The 18,495-nt window shown below is 38.8% G+C and overlaps 1 protein-coding gene across 1 annotated transcript in view; it reads left to right on the top strand.

The window, feature by feature from the left end:
- The window catches only part of LGR5 (leucine rich repeat containing G protein-coupled receptor 5), a 150,996-nt gene that overhangs the window by 42,852 nt on the left and 89,649 nt on the right, over window positions 1–18,495 (top strand). Inside the window, exon 2 of the mRNA XM_075855017.1 lies at window positions 9,209–9,280. Within this exon, the coding sequence (XP_075711132.1) occupies window positions 9,209–9,280 (72 nt within the window). The remainder of the gene's footprint in view (window positions 1–9,208; window positions 9,281–18,495) is intronic.

Here is an 18,495-nt window from a genome sequence, read left to right on the forward strand (position 1 = left end):
TATATATATAAAATGTGTGTGTTTTTTTTTCTGTAATGGTGCAGTGTTAGGGCTTATTTACACGAGCGTGTTAAACGTCTGTGGGTCGGCCGTTGAAACAGCGGCCGTCCCACGGACCTATGTAATTCAATGTGGCCGTTCACACAGCCGTTGTTTCAGCGGACCGTGTGATGGGTCCGTGCGAAAATTGGACATGTCCTATCTTTTCACTCATCACGCATCCCTCCATAGACTGAACTATGGGGGATGCGTGACATCGCGTCCCGCAGCACTGAACACGGATGCACCTCGGACGTGAAAAACTGCTGTTTTTCATGTCCGAGATGCGCAGCGCTCGTGTTAATCAGGCCTTCGCTGTAGGCAGATTTCTTTGATTTATTCTGTGCTGCATTGCAGGTCATTACTTTGCACTATCCATATGTTTTTCTCTGCTAGGATTACTATTCAGAAGTTCATTTACTACAAAGTAAGTGATGACTGATCAGGCTCAGGCAGAGGACAAATAAAGGTACATTGTAGGAGACCTATACCTTATGGATAAGACACTGTAGTGTCTTATGTAAACTTTCTGTTAGACTTCATGGATGCATTATAAAATTAAATTGCCTCAAGGGTTTGCGTAAGTTGATGATCTGGCTGATGTTTTTCTAGTCTAAAGATAAATGATATTAGGAAATAAAGTTGAAGTGTGTGTGTGTGGCTGAGCTGCCCAAACTGAACATTTTGATCTTTTATCCTTGGCTGTGTATAGTACACAAAAAACTTCAAATAACCTGTTTGACTACTGAACACTACAGCAGAAACAAAAAATTATGAATGAATGAAGGGAAAATATACTTATGTTCCTCACGGAAAGTGATTCATGACACTGGTGTGATCAACATCGGGGAGTAGAGGAAGGTCTATTACAGGTGCAGGATATATTTTAAACCGTATTAAATGAGTTCATATAAAGACTTTCATTTTAAGGAGAAATCATTGGTGGTGGTGGTGGTGGCTAAAAATCATGAAATCCATTTCATAACATTAAAATGCAGCATAAAGCAACACCACCACCATTGTACAGGCAGTAGGTGGAAAAAAATGAAATAAAGATGCAGCCCAGCAAAAAATCAAAAGCATAGAATCCAATATGATGAAAACACTTGTCGATGAAAAAGTTAAGAGCGGAGAAAAACAAATAGAACTAATATATCAATAGTGCTTGAAATGTGAGGCCGGCGTTTATACGGTTTGTGATATTTCCCAGCTCTTCTGAGTAGTCAAAACGGCTACCTGGTAAAAGGTGAAAAGTCTCACTACTCCATCACTGCTTATTAGCCTAGACATAAGAAGACCTCAAGAACAATGAGAATGGTAATCATCACTTTATCTACATTGTCTAACGTTCATTCGCTCCGCATTTTCATGTAACCAATTAATGGACAATAATTGTGAACAGTTGAAATTCAGTAGTCCATTTAGGCTGATATTTATCCCATGTCTACAGTTAGCTTGAAGATCTGGCACTCTTGTTTTACTCCTGTAAATTCAGAATTTCTTCCACAGGGGTTGACTGCAATCTCTATTCACTGTGTATACAGCCCCACTGACCTGAATAGGGTTCATTTATAGGGTGTATCTTCAATAAAGGATGCCGCCACAGAAGGTATAAACTTTACACAGCAAGCAGGATAAGCATTTTGATATTTAAAATTGGATAAACTAAACACCGCAGAGTAATAGAAAATTGAGATCTTACTATTTCTATGTATCGTAAGTTCTGCTTAAAGAGAATCTGTCACTAGTTTATTAATGCCCTATCTCCTAACCAATCTAATAGTCGCTGACACACTAATAATTAGTGTGATTTTTTAAAATAAAAAAAACGTTTATTATTTGCAAAGTTATGAGCATTTTTCTAAATATACTAATGTGCCTCTAACAGCCAAATAGGAGGTGACTCTTTCTTTTCACTCTGGGCGGTGTCATGTTTTCTGTATGACGCTGTCCAATCGGCATACAGCTTCTCCCCCTTCCCTGCCCAGCTACACAGCCTGATCTTATAATATACAGCGTCCATTCCCGACTGTGTATTCAACTGCTGATATCTCCGAGCTAGAACTGATCCTGGTGGGATATGAAAGATTAGAATCTCCTCTTTCATATGACGCCAGAACCACTGTTCTAGGTGGTCCACAACCCGAGATATGACTTTTTGAAATGAGCCCCCTTCCCTCCAGCCTCAGTCTCTCACACTGTGTGAAGCAGCTTCATGCTGATAGGACAGCGTCAGAGACTGTGAGGTAACTCCACCTCAGCAGAATTGCTGATGTTGACGCCCATTTGTCTAGTATAGCCTAATTTACATATTTAGAAAAAAATGTATGACTTTTAAAATAATAAACGTTTTGGGAGACCATTTTCACTAGCATTATCCGCGTGACAGCGCCCATCAGATTAGCTAGGAGATAGGGCATTACTAAACTAGTGACGGATCCTCTCTAACTTAAAATTTTTGATGCTCTTTGACTAATCCCTACAAGAAGTTAGATGATAGATGAAATATTCAGGTCGATGTAATAAATACATTACTTGAGGGGATTTCTGAATTTTCTTATCCTCCCACTAGCCCTAGTTGCTTGAGTAACAGATTAATCTGCCCTTTGTTTTAGGTGGTTGAAAATGGGAGGTGGGTGCAGCTTGCAGAGTCCTAACCTAAAAGTAGTGTATCGCAGGTGTCACATCACAGCCAGGTAGTAACCATAAGCAGCAGAATAAAATAACCATGCCGTTTCTAGTCTACTGCTTTTGTATTTAAAGGCAGAAGATGGGAGAGATGTAAGGAAAGAAGTCATGAAATAAATATTGACGTTGTCCTTATCTACCAATGTGGCGCCTTAGAACCAGGACATGGTTAATGGTGACACAGTATTTGCTAAAACATTCTAAAAAAAGACAAAAAAAGGGGGCAGATAAGATTTGTATGTATGTGTTGGTTATGCAGTACATGTCATATATTTTGTCTGCAATGTTATTTAGTATTTTGTTTTTCCCGTGCTCTGCTTTATTTACCCTATGATCCCTTCTTTCTTGATCTTAATTGTTTGCCTGCTCCCTCTGCTGGAGTCTTGGCTCAACTGAAAAGAAAAAAAATGTTTCCTGAAGATTAACCAGTTAGGTGGTGTTTGCTTTGCAAACAGATCATACGTCTGCTGAGCCCTACTAGCTCTTTGATGCAAATAGTCTTTCATGTTCAAAGGAAGTTTTTTTTTTTCTCCCCTTTTTCTTTATAATGGATTTTACAAAAGGTAACCTGAGCAATCCTCTGTAAAGGCAGACAGTTTTACAAGACGTAAGAATATGCTGTTGCTATCAAAGTCTAGAAAACATTAAATATATGCCAAATGGAAGGATTTCAGGCTCATTGCAGGAGTCTTATAGTAGACAAAGCACTTAGGTGCAACCTCTTGGAAATGGGATAAGACCAATAATGAGGCTGTCTTTATTCTTGAGGTAGAATAACTAACTTTTAAAAGGGCAATATTGTATTGAAAAGCCCAATTCAATTCTAAAAGCACCACGGCACAATATGTTCTCTTTCTTTTGAGAAAGCATACAATAGTGTATTTATTGAATGGGTAGCCCTGCCGGGTGCATCATAGAGGTATTCAAGTATCTGGTATTTTTGCGATGGCTAGTTAAACAATTCCAAAACAAGCCACTTATGGTGTACTTTATGTTGTATATTCTATACCTTTTTGTTTTTATTGCTACAAAACATATGGTAACTTTACTTGATTATTTCATTGTTAATGTAGGAAAATAAGAATAAAGAATAGAGACGAATAAGTACAGTATATTATATCTAGTATAATAGATATATGACTGTTTGTTTCATTACTCCAGATGATCAGGACATTTATTGACTCTCCTGTAGTAGCTTTGTGGTTTGCACTGGGATCATGTATTCAATTCTGGCTATGAAAACTTTATATATCCTTCATATGTTTGCAAAGATATGTGCATCTTCATGGGTAGGAGCCTATTAAAATGATACATTCTGTCTAGTAAAAAATAAAGCTTAACCAGCATATGGCAGTTTGAAACCATATTATTGGGAATTTCAGCAACAATTCGATAACAAAAAACATTTGTTGTGTTTTTATACCCTGGTCAGATTAAAGGATGTCTACCTGTCACTTCAGTGGTGTTCGATTGTTTCACAGGAGCAGTCTGGGACGGCATTTCCTATTGAGAATAGTAGAAAACCCCTCTTTCATCAGCATTCTTACCAGTGGCTAATGGTATTTCTACTTTTTTTTTTTGGTGGAACTTGGTCTCTGCTCAGCTTTTGATTGTGTAAAATTGTCAATGAAGGTTAATGAATTACTACGTAACAAAACAAAGACGGCTGATAAAGAACTCTAGGAAGACTATAAAGAGTGCCGTGCTAATTGATTTAACAATGTTGGGGTAGGTTCACACCTGCGTTGGTCTTTCCGTTGTTCTGCTCCGTCAGGAGCAGAATATTCTGGTAGCGCCGGTTCCTTTTTTACGACGGACACCACCATTGACTTTATTTAATGGGTACCATCGGAGTGTTCGTGGTATTACCAGAAACAAAAGCACAGCATGCTGTGTTATTGTTTTCGGTATTTTCGGCTTGATCTGTGATGAAGGGCCCTAATAAAGCCTCCAACACAGTTGTGAACGGCTCCTTGGTTACATGAGGTGAACTTCATGTCTAAAACTGAATTCACACACCGCATTTAGCCTAGGTTTTTGATGTTCATTGTGCAAATGTAAACTGGGAAGGGTGGGTTCGGAAAAGAAAATGCGCAGGAACATCTTTAGTCTTTTATTTATTCTTGTTCGCTTTTATCACTGGGCAGGATGGATGTGGCTATTATTTCCAGTTATTGTCATATGAGGGTGTGTGGCTATTATCTCAGAATGTTCTCAAACAAGTGTCGATCTGGTTTGAAAGTTCTCACAGAACACACAAACACTAAATTGTTTAGAGACCCTGTTTTTTTTTGGTGTGGTTGTCATACAGGATTTCAGTAGTGAAGGAATAGGACACTTGATATTACTACCTCTTTTTATCTAACTGGTGAGAGTGCTTGGATTTACCGGATGATGATCACAGTGCAACCCAAGGCTACGGTATAAAAACTTCTGGCCTGGAGCACATCCTTTTTAACAGAATATGATCTCACATGGGTGTTTATCAGTATATCGGTAGGCTGCTCTTGTCATTTGCTATTATCTGTGTCATTACTTAGCATTGTACTGTAAATTTGTAATTGATGTCATTTGGTTCTGTTACTGTCAGTTGGTTTATAGAAAAAAAATTGGGAGATTTTGAAATAATGAAAAGCTTTTTACTATGTTTATTAGCTAGATTTGTTTCTATAATACATATGATATCTAACATATGTGTCATACTGGCATTGATCAAATAAGATTAGGCTAGTCAGTGCTATTAATGTGAAACATAAAGCATTGTAATTATAAGTCCTACATGTTGTAGTGTAATTGACCCTTTAAGAGCCAGCACTGAAACGTTTTACGTATGGCTCCTGATTTGTGTTTACAAGAAATGTGTAATACATATGTGCAGACAAGATTTCCTGCCTCTAAATTGTTACATATCTTTACATCTGGCAATGACGTTAGATCCATCTGATAGCTTATAAAATCCACCAAGGACAAATGCTTTTAATAAAATAGCCTTGACCTACAATTTTATGTAATTGTTTAAAATGTGCTCTTGCATATGTTTATTCAATACAGAGTACATGTGTGAATTGTATTAATTTATGAATGACTTTTCCTTCAGATGATATTTAAGAAACTCGCGTTCATGGAAGTAGAAAATGATCTATTTTGTCTTGGCGATCATCCTAATACCGCCCATACGTCCAGTTATGATCGGAATGATTTTTTTTTATAAGAACATGTTTTATGACATAAGATCATAACTTACCTAACAGTACTTACGTAGCTACCAAAGGTTGTTCTGTTGTGTAGGTAAAAAAAAGTCTAAATTAACATCTCTTAAAAATACAGTATTAAAAATGATGCAGATTGTTCAGAGGATACATTTATTTTAGTTCTACACTGCCCATGTGTTCTCTAGGCACAGGGGCCCAGTTACGATTATAACTCATGCTTGCAAAGACATTAAGGTAATAACTCATTTTTATTTTTACTAAACTAGAAAGGTCAAAAGATGTTGCCACATTTTTGCTCTAGTTGCAAAAATGTTCCCACTTTATAAGGTGCAGTTCTGCACACTGATATGCCAGCCTGCTCCCATTTATATTGGCAAGGAGGACAGGGTGAGGACTGGAGTAACCAGCAGGATAAAGGGGACATGGCTTGGCTGCCAAACTTTCATGTTTGAAACAAGAATTATTTCTCAATGAGTAGTAGTTTTGGTTTGTTACAAATGAACTGTTCTTTCTTTGAGACTGGCTCCTTTCCCCCATAATAACATTATCTGACCATTTTATTCCTCCAGCATTTGTAAGAAAAAGTGTTGCTAAAGGAGCATTATTTTTCATTAGTAACTTATTAACAAAGATTTTATGATGCCTGAAGCTATCACCCGTGACACATTATGGGCATACACTACATGCATTTAATAAGGGACGCAGCGCACGTTTTACGGAGGTTTATCACAATGGTTTGTGTGAGCCGTGAAGTTATTGCCTATGTTACAAGGCAGACACTGTGGGAAACTTTCCAATAAATTGGGAAAGAACTATAAGCTATGTCCATGGAACCAAGTCAGGCCCAACTGCGTCCTGTAGACATGACTTGTGGTTTCCTCTGCCAGGAACTACTGTGCAGCCCCATCAGGAAGTGTTCTCCACAGCAATATCTCATTACATGAATGTTTTATGGGTCATTTCATGTACTTAATGCAACCTAAACATACCTGTGGAAAAGAGTGAGTTAAATGTGGAAATATATTTTATTTTAAATTTACGTTGTATAGGAATGCGCTCATGGGTCACCAAGAAGAAAACACACACTGAAACAGGCATAGTTAAGCTAATATACAACAAACAGGTGAAATTGTAAACTATTTATTTTATAGCGCTGTTAATGAATGGGTGTCCAACTTTAACATCCTGACGGCCAGGGAAAGTAGTGGACAATAAGACATCTCTTGTTGTAAAGGAAGATGGATTCCTATCTCCGTTAATGTGACACTTGTTGCTGCATAACTTAGGGAAGGGAAACGTTATAGTCATTGCACATGTCAGTGATGTCCCCAATTCTACAGCATGTCCATACACAATTTAAATTGTTATTCTTGACAAGCCATTCACAATACAGCATAAGTGCAAAAGTCTTCAACACTAAACTAAAGATTTTTTTTAAAATAATGGCACAAAACAATTTGAAATAAAAAAATTACTATAAAAAAACATTAAATACTAAAATAAATTAAATCAATATTTGATGTAATCATCCTTTGCCAGCATCAAGTCTCTTTACAAGCAGTTTAATAAAGAAATCAGCTGAAAGCTCCAAGCACCTTGGAGAACTTGCCATACGTTTTCAGCAGACTGGCTTGCTACTATATCTTTTAGGTATCCCAGTTGTGATAAATTGGAATCTAAGGCTTTGTGAAGTCTGACATGTTGCAGTGCTCCTTCTTCTTTTCACTGGAGTCGTTCTTTATGACCGCGGCCATATGTTTGACTTCCTTTGCTGCAGTGTGGAGTTCGAACCAATCAGATGCCTGCCTAGATGAGTATCTGCTGATACTCTGAGCATTGAGCAGGGGCATACATAGAAATCACTATTCTACATGCTCACTCACTGTCCTGCAGCATGTGTAAGAATGTGTGGTTACCTAAATACATTATAAACATTGAACAATCTATTGGTATTTCGTTACTTAAATAAAATGTGAGAGTGAAGTTGTTGAGACTGTTGCACTTTTAACACCTTAACGACCAAAGTTGCATATGGAATAGAAAAGCCTCAGGTCGGGTGCCTGGCTGTCGGAGACTGCTGCTCGAGCACCCAGAAAGGAAGGCAGAGCATTTTTTAAAGTTTCTGTCTCCTTGATCTGTGCATACACAGCACCACTGCCTCTCTTGGTCCTGGCCCTTAATATACCCCCAGCTGTGTTTGAAGCCCTCGCTCTGAAACAATTCCCTTAACTAAAGCTCCAGGCACACAATCGTAATTTTCATCCGTAATTACGGAATCCGTAATTACAGGTGAAATTGCGGACCCATTCATTTCTATTGGCCACAGACTCCTTTCCGTATAATTACAGATGTGTGTCCGGTCCGTAGAAATGATCCGCAAAATATAGAACATGTCCTATTCTTGTCCGCAATTGCGGCACAGACTCGCCCATAGAAGTCTATGGGCGCTACGGCAATTGCAGACGGCTACGGATGTGTATCCGTAGCCAACGGATCAGTATTTGTGGACAGTAAAAACCCTTATGGTCGTGTGCTTAAGGCCTAAGCCATGGTATATATTGAAATATACAGTATACTAAAGTGGCCACAAATATAAATTTTATTGTAGGGTTTATCTTTAATGTTATTTAAAAAGAAAAATGTATTTGATTTTGAAAATTTTTATTTTTTAATCTTCTTTACAGACTAAAAGCCCAATAATAAAAAGAAAAACAACCAAGTACTATATGTCAGATTTGCTAAGACTGGCGTTATATCCGCCAGTCTAAGAATGAAGGCTGCTATAGTAAGATCTGATAAATTTATTAAAAGGGACACACCTTTTAAGAATTTCTCGCATCTACGGCTGTCCGTGTGCCAGAAAGGAAGCTGTGCAGATTTCCGCTATAATTTATGCCTGTACTTTTATTGGGCAGCAACAGGGGGCACTCTTTTGCTAAGCTCCATTCTCTTTTAAAATATGCCGTTAAAGAATCAAATATCAAATTTTTCATGTAAATTTCGACTATTTTTGCTACATTTGCAATTTGATAAAATTGGTAAATTCCCCCCATGCATATAAAAATAGTCTAAAAAAAAAAAAAAAAAGCCCTATCTGTTACACAAAAAAGGCTGTAAAAATCACTTTAATAGCATAAAAAATACACAAAAAAAAGTTATAACTGTTCAACCAGCAAAAGTGGAGAATCACTAAAAAGTGTCTGATGAATATGTGCAATATTAAGGGGTTAAATACATTTACTGACTGAATTTCCTTTCTTTACCTGCAGTGATCTCAGTATGAACAACATAACCAAGCTGCCCTCTGGCACATTGCATACCTTGCATTATCTTGAGGAACTGTAAGTATGTTTTCCAAACTGCTTTGGACCCCTATTCTTGTATTTGCGTTTAGAATGAGATTGAACATTTCAGAAACTGTCAGCTTTGACATGTTCAGCAGACACATTGGAAACATTTGTTTAACAAAAAAAATTCTTGTGATTTGTAAAGAGAAAAAAAATCACAAGGGACAGGGCTATAGGCTTTTGTAAGCAGTGGCTCAATCATGCAAATATAAAGTTTAAAACCTAAGCTGGAAAGTATGTTGGAAATACTTAAGCAGCAGGATATTAAAAATTTCAGGGCTTCTCATGTTTATTAAAATAGACAGTAAAGTTATAATGAAAAACGGTTGTTTGGGTTTGGTTATGTCATGAACATTGAAAAGCAAGTTTTATTACAGCATAACTAACTAATTTTATTTTATAAATAATCTCTCTATAAATGTGATTTCAGGAGAGCCCCATGCTAATTTTATATAGTTAAACACACGCTGCATTCTTGTAACTCATTTTCAGGTTTGCAGTGGCGACTTGGGAACTATATAATGTATTTGTGCTCTAGATGTCTAGGTGGCTATGACTACTTTTTAGCATTCAGGTTTGTTGAATATTTCAAGTTGAATTTGGGAATATAATGTAAACACCTTAAAAGTGATGATGTGGAGCATCTTTTAACATCAGGGATTTTCATTGTGGGAAATCCCATATTAAAATATTATTAGCTGAATTGCCACCCTTGCAAGACTGAGGGGAGATCAAATGGTGAAGCGCCCCCAGTTATTAGTGAGGGGAGGCTGGGTAAACATTTTTTACAGCAGTGATAATAAGCTAAACAGACAACCTAAACGCAAACCCTTATGGAACATAGCACCCAAAAAGGAATAATATGCAAAAATTATGCAAAAAACAGAAAATCTTTATTAGATACAATATGCAATAACATAATACAGAGTAAAAGGATGGACCATACAAGGAGATAGAAACCGTAAGGTCAGATGTAAAAAAAACAGATGGCCTACAGAGACAACCAACCATCAGTGGCCAAGAACCACTCGAATAACCCACAACAATGAGAACATATAAGGTGAATCGATAAAGAAATAACATGTCCACATATGAAGATTTGTATATATGGTAGTGCTAAGTGAGCATGTAATAAATATCCACTTATTATATGTTCTCATTGTTGTGGGTTATTTGAGTGGTTCTTGGCCACTGATGGTTGGTTGTCTCTGTAGGCCATCTGGTTTTTTGACATCTGACCTTACTGTTTCTATCTCCTTGTATGGTCCATCCTTTTACTCTGTATTATGTTATTGCATATTGTATTTAATAAAGATTTTCTATTTTTTGCATAATTTTTGCATATTATTCCTTTTTCGGTGCTATGTTCCCTTATGGTTCGCGTTTAGGTTGTCTACTTGTATTTTAGGAAACCCTTTTTACGCCTTTGGTTTGGTTAGAGGTTTTTGTAGGTTGTTCGTTTACAATAAGCCAAACAGTCAGTTTTCTGGCTGCACCAATCTCTGGTTTAACAACTTTATTGACTACTTCTGCTTATTTTAATGTTAAACTATGGGAGAAAAAACAGATGCACGGCGCCACATAGTGCAGATCACCAATGGAGTGATGTTGAATAGCAGATAAGGTCAAATGCTCACCTATGTAAGTTGTGCAAATTCAGGCACAACCCTGATGTAAGCTAGAAAACAATTTTATCCGGAGGGTCAGCTGCAGGCAGGTCCCAATCGGCACATGATCTGCAGTGAGATAATGATTTTTAATAATACAAAAAATGGACCATAGGAAGGCTCTGCTGATATAAATGGAATAGAATCCAAGTCAAAGTATTGTATGAAATAATAATTGATTTATTAAGGCTATGCGATTCGACGCTGAACTAACGTCTTCATCCAGCCTGATGAAGACGCTAGTTCAGCGTCCAAATGTGTAGCCTTAATAAATCAATAATTCTTTCATACACTTAGAATTGGAATCTATTCCATTTATATCAGCAGTGCCTTCCTATGGTCCATTTTATGTACTCTTAAAAATCATTATTTTAAAGAGACTCTGTTACCACATTATAAGTGCCCTATCTCCTATATAAGGAGATCGGCGCTGTCATGTAGGTGACAGTAATGCTTTTTATTTAAAAAAAAACAATATTTTTTCACAAAGTTAGGAGCGATTTAAGTTTATGCTAATGAGCTTTCTTAATGCCCAAGTGGGCGTACTTTTACTTTCGACCAAGTGGGCGTTGTACAGAGGAGTGCGTGACGCTGACCAATCAGCATCATGCACTCCTCTCCATTCATTTACACTGCACTAGCGATATAGTTATATCGCTATGTGCAGCCTCATACACAAGCCCTAACATTACTAGTGTCCTGATAATGAATACACATGACCATCCAGCCTGGACGTCATGTGTACTCAGAATCCAAACACTTCTGACTCTTTTTTTTGTGAGATTCCGGCAAGAGAAACCAAATCTCGTTTAGCTCCGAGATCTCGCGAGATTCCGTATCCGTTGCTGGAATCTCACAAAAAAAGATTCAGAAGTGTCAGGATTCTGAGTACACATGACATCCAGGCTGGATGGTCATGTGTATTCATTATCAGGACACTGTAGTAATGTTAGGGTTTGTGTATGAGGCTGCACATAGCGATATATCTATATAGCTAGTGCAGTGTAAATGAATGGAGAGGAGTGCATGATGCCGATTGGTCAGCGTCATGCACTCCTCTGTACAACGCCCACCTGGTCGAAAGTAAAAGTACGCCCACTTGGGCATTAAGAAAGCTCATTAGCATAAACTTAAATCGCTCCTAACTTTGTGAAAAAAGATAGTTTTTTTAAATAAAAAGCATTACTGTCACCTACATTACAGCGCCGATCTCCTTATGTAGGAGATAGGGCACTTATAATGTGGTGACAGAGCCTCTTTAATGTTACACTGAGTTCAAAAGACAGATTAAATATATATTTTTTATTTTGGCATGGACTTCAAGCAATGGTGGTAAAGCCCAGGCCTCACTATGTTGTGGCTGGTGGGGCCTGAGTAGAAAAAGTTTGAGAACCTCTTGTTTAAAGTATCTGCAAACCAGAGCTACACTCTGACTTCGAAGTAGTTTATACTGGCATTCATTTCACATGATGTCAGTCTGCTTTAACTGGCATAGATTGAGTGTTGGAAGGTGGCACAAGTGAATTTGATTCTTTAAGGTTATTCACCCGCATAGTAAAATGTCAGTGTTTCTATCCTATTTTGTTGTATATGAGAAATGGCAGGATTTATAAAGTAAAACTGGTACAAACACAAATTCCATGTGGCCCATAATGACAATGGAAGGTTGTGAATTAATGTGGTTTCTGTGCATGACATATTCACTTTTCCTTTGTACCAGTTTATAAATATCCTCCCATTGTGTTTATTCATGAACCTGTAAACTAAAGCCACATATATTTTTTTGGACCAATCAACCCAATATCAATATCTAAATGGTTTTAGTTGACCATTTACACACAAACCTTTTGGTAGGGGAAAAAACAATTTCTACAGGAAAGAACCATCATTTGTAATTTTACCAAAATCAAACCCTCCTATTCCCTATAATTTAGTTGTCTTCTCAGATCGCTATTCACACAATACAGTCATAGTGATAGTGGTGATTTCTATGCTGCCCATACATCTAACTCCCCCCCCCCCCCCCCACCCAAATAAGGACAATAGTAAAAAAAAAAAGCACAGATTATAAACCTTATCCAGACTAAGGCTTTATTCACACAACTGTACGAATTCTCCTGTACGATGCCATATATTTAATGCCTGAAATGTGATAACATCTTGTCACAGACATGAAGGGAAACTATTCCTGAAAGGATTTGTTTAGGAAAAGTATTTTTCTGTTTTCCTTTGATGGGTATTGTCCCTTTATTATGGCATAAAATATATAGCATTCATATGGCCATCGCCAAGTTTCTTATTTTGGCTATAAAATGTTAAAGGGGTTTTCCAGGATTTTTTTATTTATTTTTTTAAGCCAGTCTTCGCATTTAATTGTTTAAAAACAAAACAAAAAACTGCAAGGGAGTGAGAAAGGAGGGAGGCATGTACAGACCTGAGCGCTGCTGCAATGTTTATATGCATCGGCGCTCAGGTCAGTGGGCTCTGTAGTTAGTCATGGAGTTTTTATTAAAACAATTATAAATCCCTCTTATTCTACATAAATAAGAGGGCTAGCTTAAAATAATAATAATAATAATAATAATTATCCCGGAGAACCACTTTAAGGATCTTGACAGATCCGGAAGGATTCTGTTGGAACAGATGCAAATTCTGCATTTTAGCACCAGTTTGAATCTCCGAAGTGAACAGGATATGTTGATCGAGTTGTTCTATTTAAATGTGTGAAAAAGTAAGCAGAACAGTGAATGAGGCTGAAAACAAATATTGTTATTTAACAGCAACGTTTTTCAGATCGTATTCTTACAATCATTTAAGAAATATCCTTGACAGTTGTTCCTCCCCTGTCAAGACTGTGAGAGATGATGGCACATGAGGTTGTGTAAACACATTATTATCTTTTGAAACCTTGATTTATTTTCTTCTGTACTGACATGGAAAATGTGTCTCTAACATACGGATATGAAACAAATGTGGCCAATTTCTTATAACAAAACTGTGGAGTTCTTGTGTATTTGCTTTAACTAAATAGTGTTAATAAACCAAAAGCCCAGGCATGTTTGTAGAAATATATAAAAACGTAACTGTAATTCGAGTTAGTGCTCCATCGAAATATTCAACTTCAACCCTTGCTTTTCACAATTTAGTGTCCGTTATATATCCAATACATCATCCAGATTACTGCATACAAAATATAAAAAGTATCTAAGTATATACTAATTGTAATGTCGGGGTAGGGAAACAGACAAGTGAGCCCTAATCTACCCGCCACTCAGTCCCTGCCTACTTGCAACGACCCGCCCTAGGCGACGGGGTACAACTGGGCGACGGTCCCTACACTCAATAGGTGCACGACAGACAAACAGACAAGGGTACAAAGAAGCCAGGGAAATGGGGAAGTTGCCCACGGGAACACCGTGAGCAACAAGCGAGGTGAGCGAGCCGAGTCAAACCAGGAGATGAGCGAGGTACAAAAACGCAGAGCAGAAGAATGGTCAGTAAAGCCAAGGTCAATCACAAGCAGAGGATCAGTAGTTCAAGAAGCTGCAGCAGGGCCAGGAAACCAACAGAGAAGAATCAGAAGCAAAGGAGGAACAGGAAAGGCAGGTATAAATAGACAGAGGGCGGGAGCTAGCTCCGTCTGGCCAGGCTGTGATAGGCTCTCCCACTCCTAAGCCTGCCATCCTGAGTGGTGGAAGATGGAGTCAGTCTCACAGACATAGAAGCAGGTGCAGACTGATTACCTATGGGCGTCGACACAGAAGTTGTGTCTGGCAGATCCTTTACACTAATATAATGAGCTAGGAGAAACCAGATATACTGTGTTGATGGTGGGTTTCTTGTCCTGTCTATATCCATATGCTTGCATATATACTGAGAAATGTTTTTGTGTGCGGATCCATATTAATAACTTCACTAAACCATAGGTCAGCTATATACTCTTTGAAATATATGAAAGAGAAATCTTGACTTGAAGGTGACAAAGAAAACTGATTTGGTATTTTTAGAAGCGCATCTTGTTGATTTAAGATTAGAGTCCCTTAAACGTTGTATTAGGGTATTGCGGAGATAGCAATACCAAATGATAATGTTATTATGAGGATTGCTCCTGGATTGCAGAATGTCAAATCCCCTTGCATATGCTATTCAAGACACATTGCCAGAATGCATCTTTTCCTTTATAGGCACAGCCTGACATAGAAATACTTTTTTGTGAAAGATATTGGGGAGGGGGCATGGCATGCTAGCAAAGCAGAAGTTCAGCTCCAATATTACCTGTTTACATCCAGACTAATCCTGCAATCCTGTTTGCTGAAATGCAACAGAATACCCTTCATCGTCCTTCTTACCACTTCTGGAGCATTTTTAAGTGTAAATCTTTCCCTCAGTTGCCAGAACACCGCAGCCTAATAAGCGGCAAAGCCATGGCCTAAATTGCTGCCACACTGTGCCCATGTCAAGCCACCACATGCGGGGCCCACGGGATAATACACAGGTGCTGGAAAACCATCACAACTCCATAATCGTACCCTGCGCAGGCTCCGTCAGCGCTTATCGTCGACCTCAAACAGCTGCAAGGCTGAAGCCCTGGCACAACTTCAAGACGGCAACCTACCTTAATAGCGAAGTCCCAACCCAGAGGACCTATGTCGCTGTTCTAACCTTCTGCTCCTGCCAGAGGATGCATCTAGTAACTCTCCAACCTCCCAGTAAACACAGGAAACATGGAAATCCATTTTGCCTAACCGGACCGCTCAACTGCCTGCTAGGAAATGTGAATAGTCTTTTGCTCCATCAGGGAATTAAAGCACCACCCTTGCTCCTCCACCTACAGTTAGATTACAGCTTAAGCTCAGCTGGACCGTAGTGAGTAGGGGCTTTGTCACAATTTTTCCCAGGCTTCCAATGAGGTGGTCCACTTCATCTCCAATAAGGGGTAATCCATATGCATTTTACCACACATCAAGTGCTTGTACCACTTTATTTTTTATTAAGGACTTTGTCCCAGAAGAGCATTGCTCTTACTTTTCGACAGGCCTCTCAGGTACAAGATTGGTGTATTAAGGAGGATTGGCTAGTTTTGTGCTATGCTCTAGCCTGAGCCCAAAGTATAACCTTTAGCTTTCATTCGCATTGTAACATGGTCAAGTTTGGTGTAGAGAGGGTCCAAGGCCATCCTGATCCCCAAAGGTCAAATGGCACTCAAAACAACTTGCATAACTGCTCCAAAAAAAGACAGCGGTAGCAAAGAAATCAAATTGGCATGTTCCTCACAGACTGCTGCGGAAAAACTAGAAACACCAGTAATAGACTAAGAGCCTGAAAGTGAGACTGGAAAATCCTTGTCCTATGGAGTACTACAAACCGCTCCTTCCCCAATAAAGTTATCACTTGAGCTTTGGATCCTGTTTGAAAGAAACTTTCTGACTTCAGGCAAAATGTGCGCTATATTGGCCACAGGGTAGAGTCCCTGGAGACCACTCAATTTGCTATATTAGAATAAAATTTTGCCTCTATAAAAGAATTCTCCACTTGCCAAGACCATATTATTTCCCTCTATTTCCCACTTTTCTGGTTAATCATGACCATCGTAGATGCCATAACAACCTCCGCATATAGGGTTTGCCAGACGGTGCATCCCGTATCTATAATGCCTACCATAAAACATTTTTTTATTGATCACTTTGGCACTGATGCTGCTCTGGATCTCGCCCTTTATATGTTTGGATCTTGCACTAATACCTAAACCACTGATGGATGAGTCCTCCAGAGATATTATTTACCATCTGCATTTTCAAACCAAAAAGGCTCTACTGCTCAAGACAAGAGACCATCCGCAATTTGCTTTTGAATGAGCTAACGTCTCATTCTTCTAGGACTTGTCCCTTATGGCACTCCAAAAGCTGAATGTTTTTAAATCATTAAATGACTGTCACGGCAACAAAAATCTTCTCTACAAGGAGCTATTTCCATTAGGACTCGTTCTCTTTTGGTGGCATACCGTACATCTTGTAATACTCCCACCTAAAGGTCTATCAGAGATTTCGGATCACCTGGAGATTGAGCAGATGGACATCTAAATTATGTAGAGGCTCTCAAATTGGGCCCTGTGGGCTCTCAGTAGGAATTTCAAGTCACCCAAGTCTAAGAAAAAAACTGCAAGAATCGCCCCTACAAAAACAGGGGATCTCAACCGTTCCAACTCTGCCAAATTCACTTGATCTCCATGTTGATCTAATACTATACAATGCTACTATTGCTTAATGTTGCTTTGCTCTTGTCTTCTTCCAGTGCAGTAGTTTCTGCTAGTACCTCCTCTACACCTTAAATTTCATATATTACTTATACTTTTCCATATTGCACTAGCATTACTGGCTGAGGTCATGCTGTCCTAAAAAAAATGTGGTATATACTTGGTTACTTATGTTTTCTCTTGTCACACTATACTGGGTTTGTGACAATAAACCTTGTTATTGACAATCTTCCTACCTTCTCCCCCGTTGACTTACATTGTTGTGTTCATGATTGCTATAATGTTTTTATTGCTAGACATGCTTTCTTACTATTTGCTCACTAGTTATGGGGTATGGTTAAAATAATTTGCATCCTATGTGCAAAACCGACATACTCTTTCTTCCAGAATCTCACTTCAGACCGCAACATGTCCCATTGTACATGTTTCCCAACATGGTACCACAGTACACATACCTCAGCTTTGCATCACCTTCTGCAGACATGTACCTTTCAAACTATTCACTTCTACCTCGAACCTGGAGCGGGGAGATACTTATTTCTGAACGGTTTCACTTCCAACTCCCCGGTGATCTTTACTCACCTAACCCTTCCCAAAAAACTGGCTGAGATCTACACTGAATTTGTCCCCCCCCCCCCCCCCGTTTGGCCTTTAAAGCCGTTTTCCCATTAGAGACATTTCTGACATCCACAGGATATGTCATAAATGTCAGTTAGAAGCGGGTGCCATCTCTGGGACCCGCACCTATCTCCAGAACGGGGCCCCCTAAACCCCTTTCAGTTCCTGTGTGTTGCGGCTGGATGAAGTGAATTCCGACCATGAAAAAGGTTATATGGCCGCGAGTTACGTAAACAGAGTAGCTTGCTGAGCTACGCTGTTTCCGTAAGTCCCATAGAACTGAATGGTAGTTACAGAAACCGTGTAGCTCGCATACTAAGCTGCTTCCGTAACTGCCATTCACTACTATGGGAGTTACGAAAACCGCATATCTCAGCGAGTAACGCTGTTTACGTAACGCCCGACCATATAACCAGAAAGTGGCCGGGAGTCCGCAAGATCAGACAAAGCTAGAACGGGGTTTAGGAGACCCTATTCTAGAGATAGGTGCAGGTCCCAGAGGTTTGACCCGCATCTATCTGACACCCTGTGGATATGTCCTAAATGTCTCTCATGGGAAAACCCCTTTAATCCTCCATTAGATACCTCCAAACAAGTAAATGCGTTACTTCATAAAGCCTTGAGAGAGATTATATTAACCCTTTCTGTAACTCACCTGACGTTTGGAGACT

The sequence above is a fragment of the Rhinoderma darwinii genome, chromosome 3 (assembly GCF_050947455.1).
Source record: "Rhinoderma darwinii isolate aRhiDar2 chromosome 3, aRhiDar2.hap1, whole genome shotgun sequence".
NCBI lineage: Eukaryota > Metazoa > Chordata > Amphibia > Anura > Rhinodermatidae > Rhinoderma > Rhinoderma darwinii.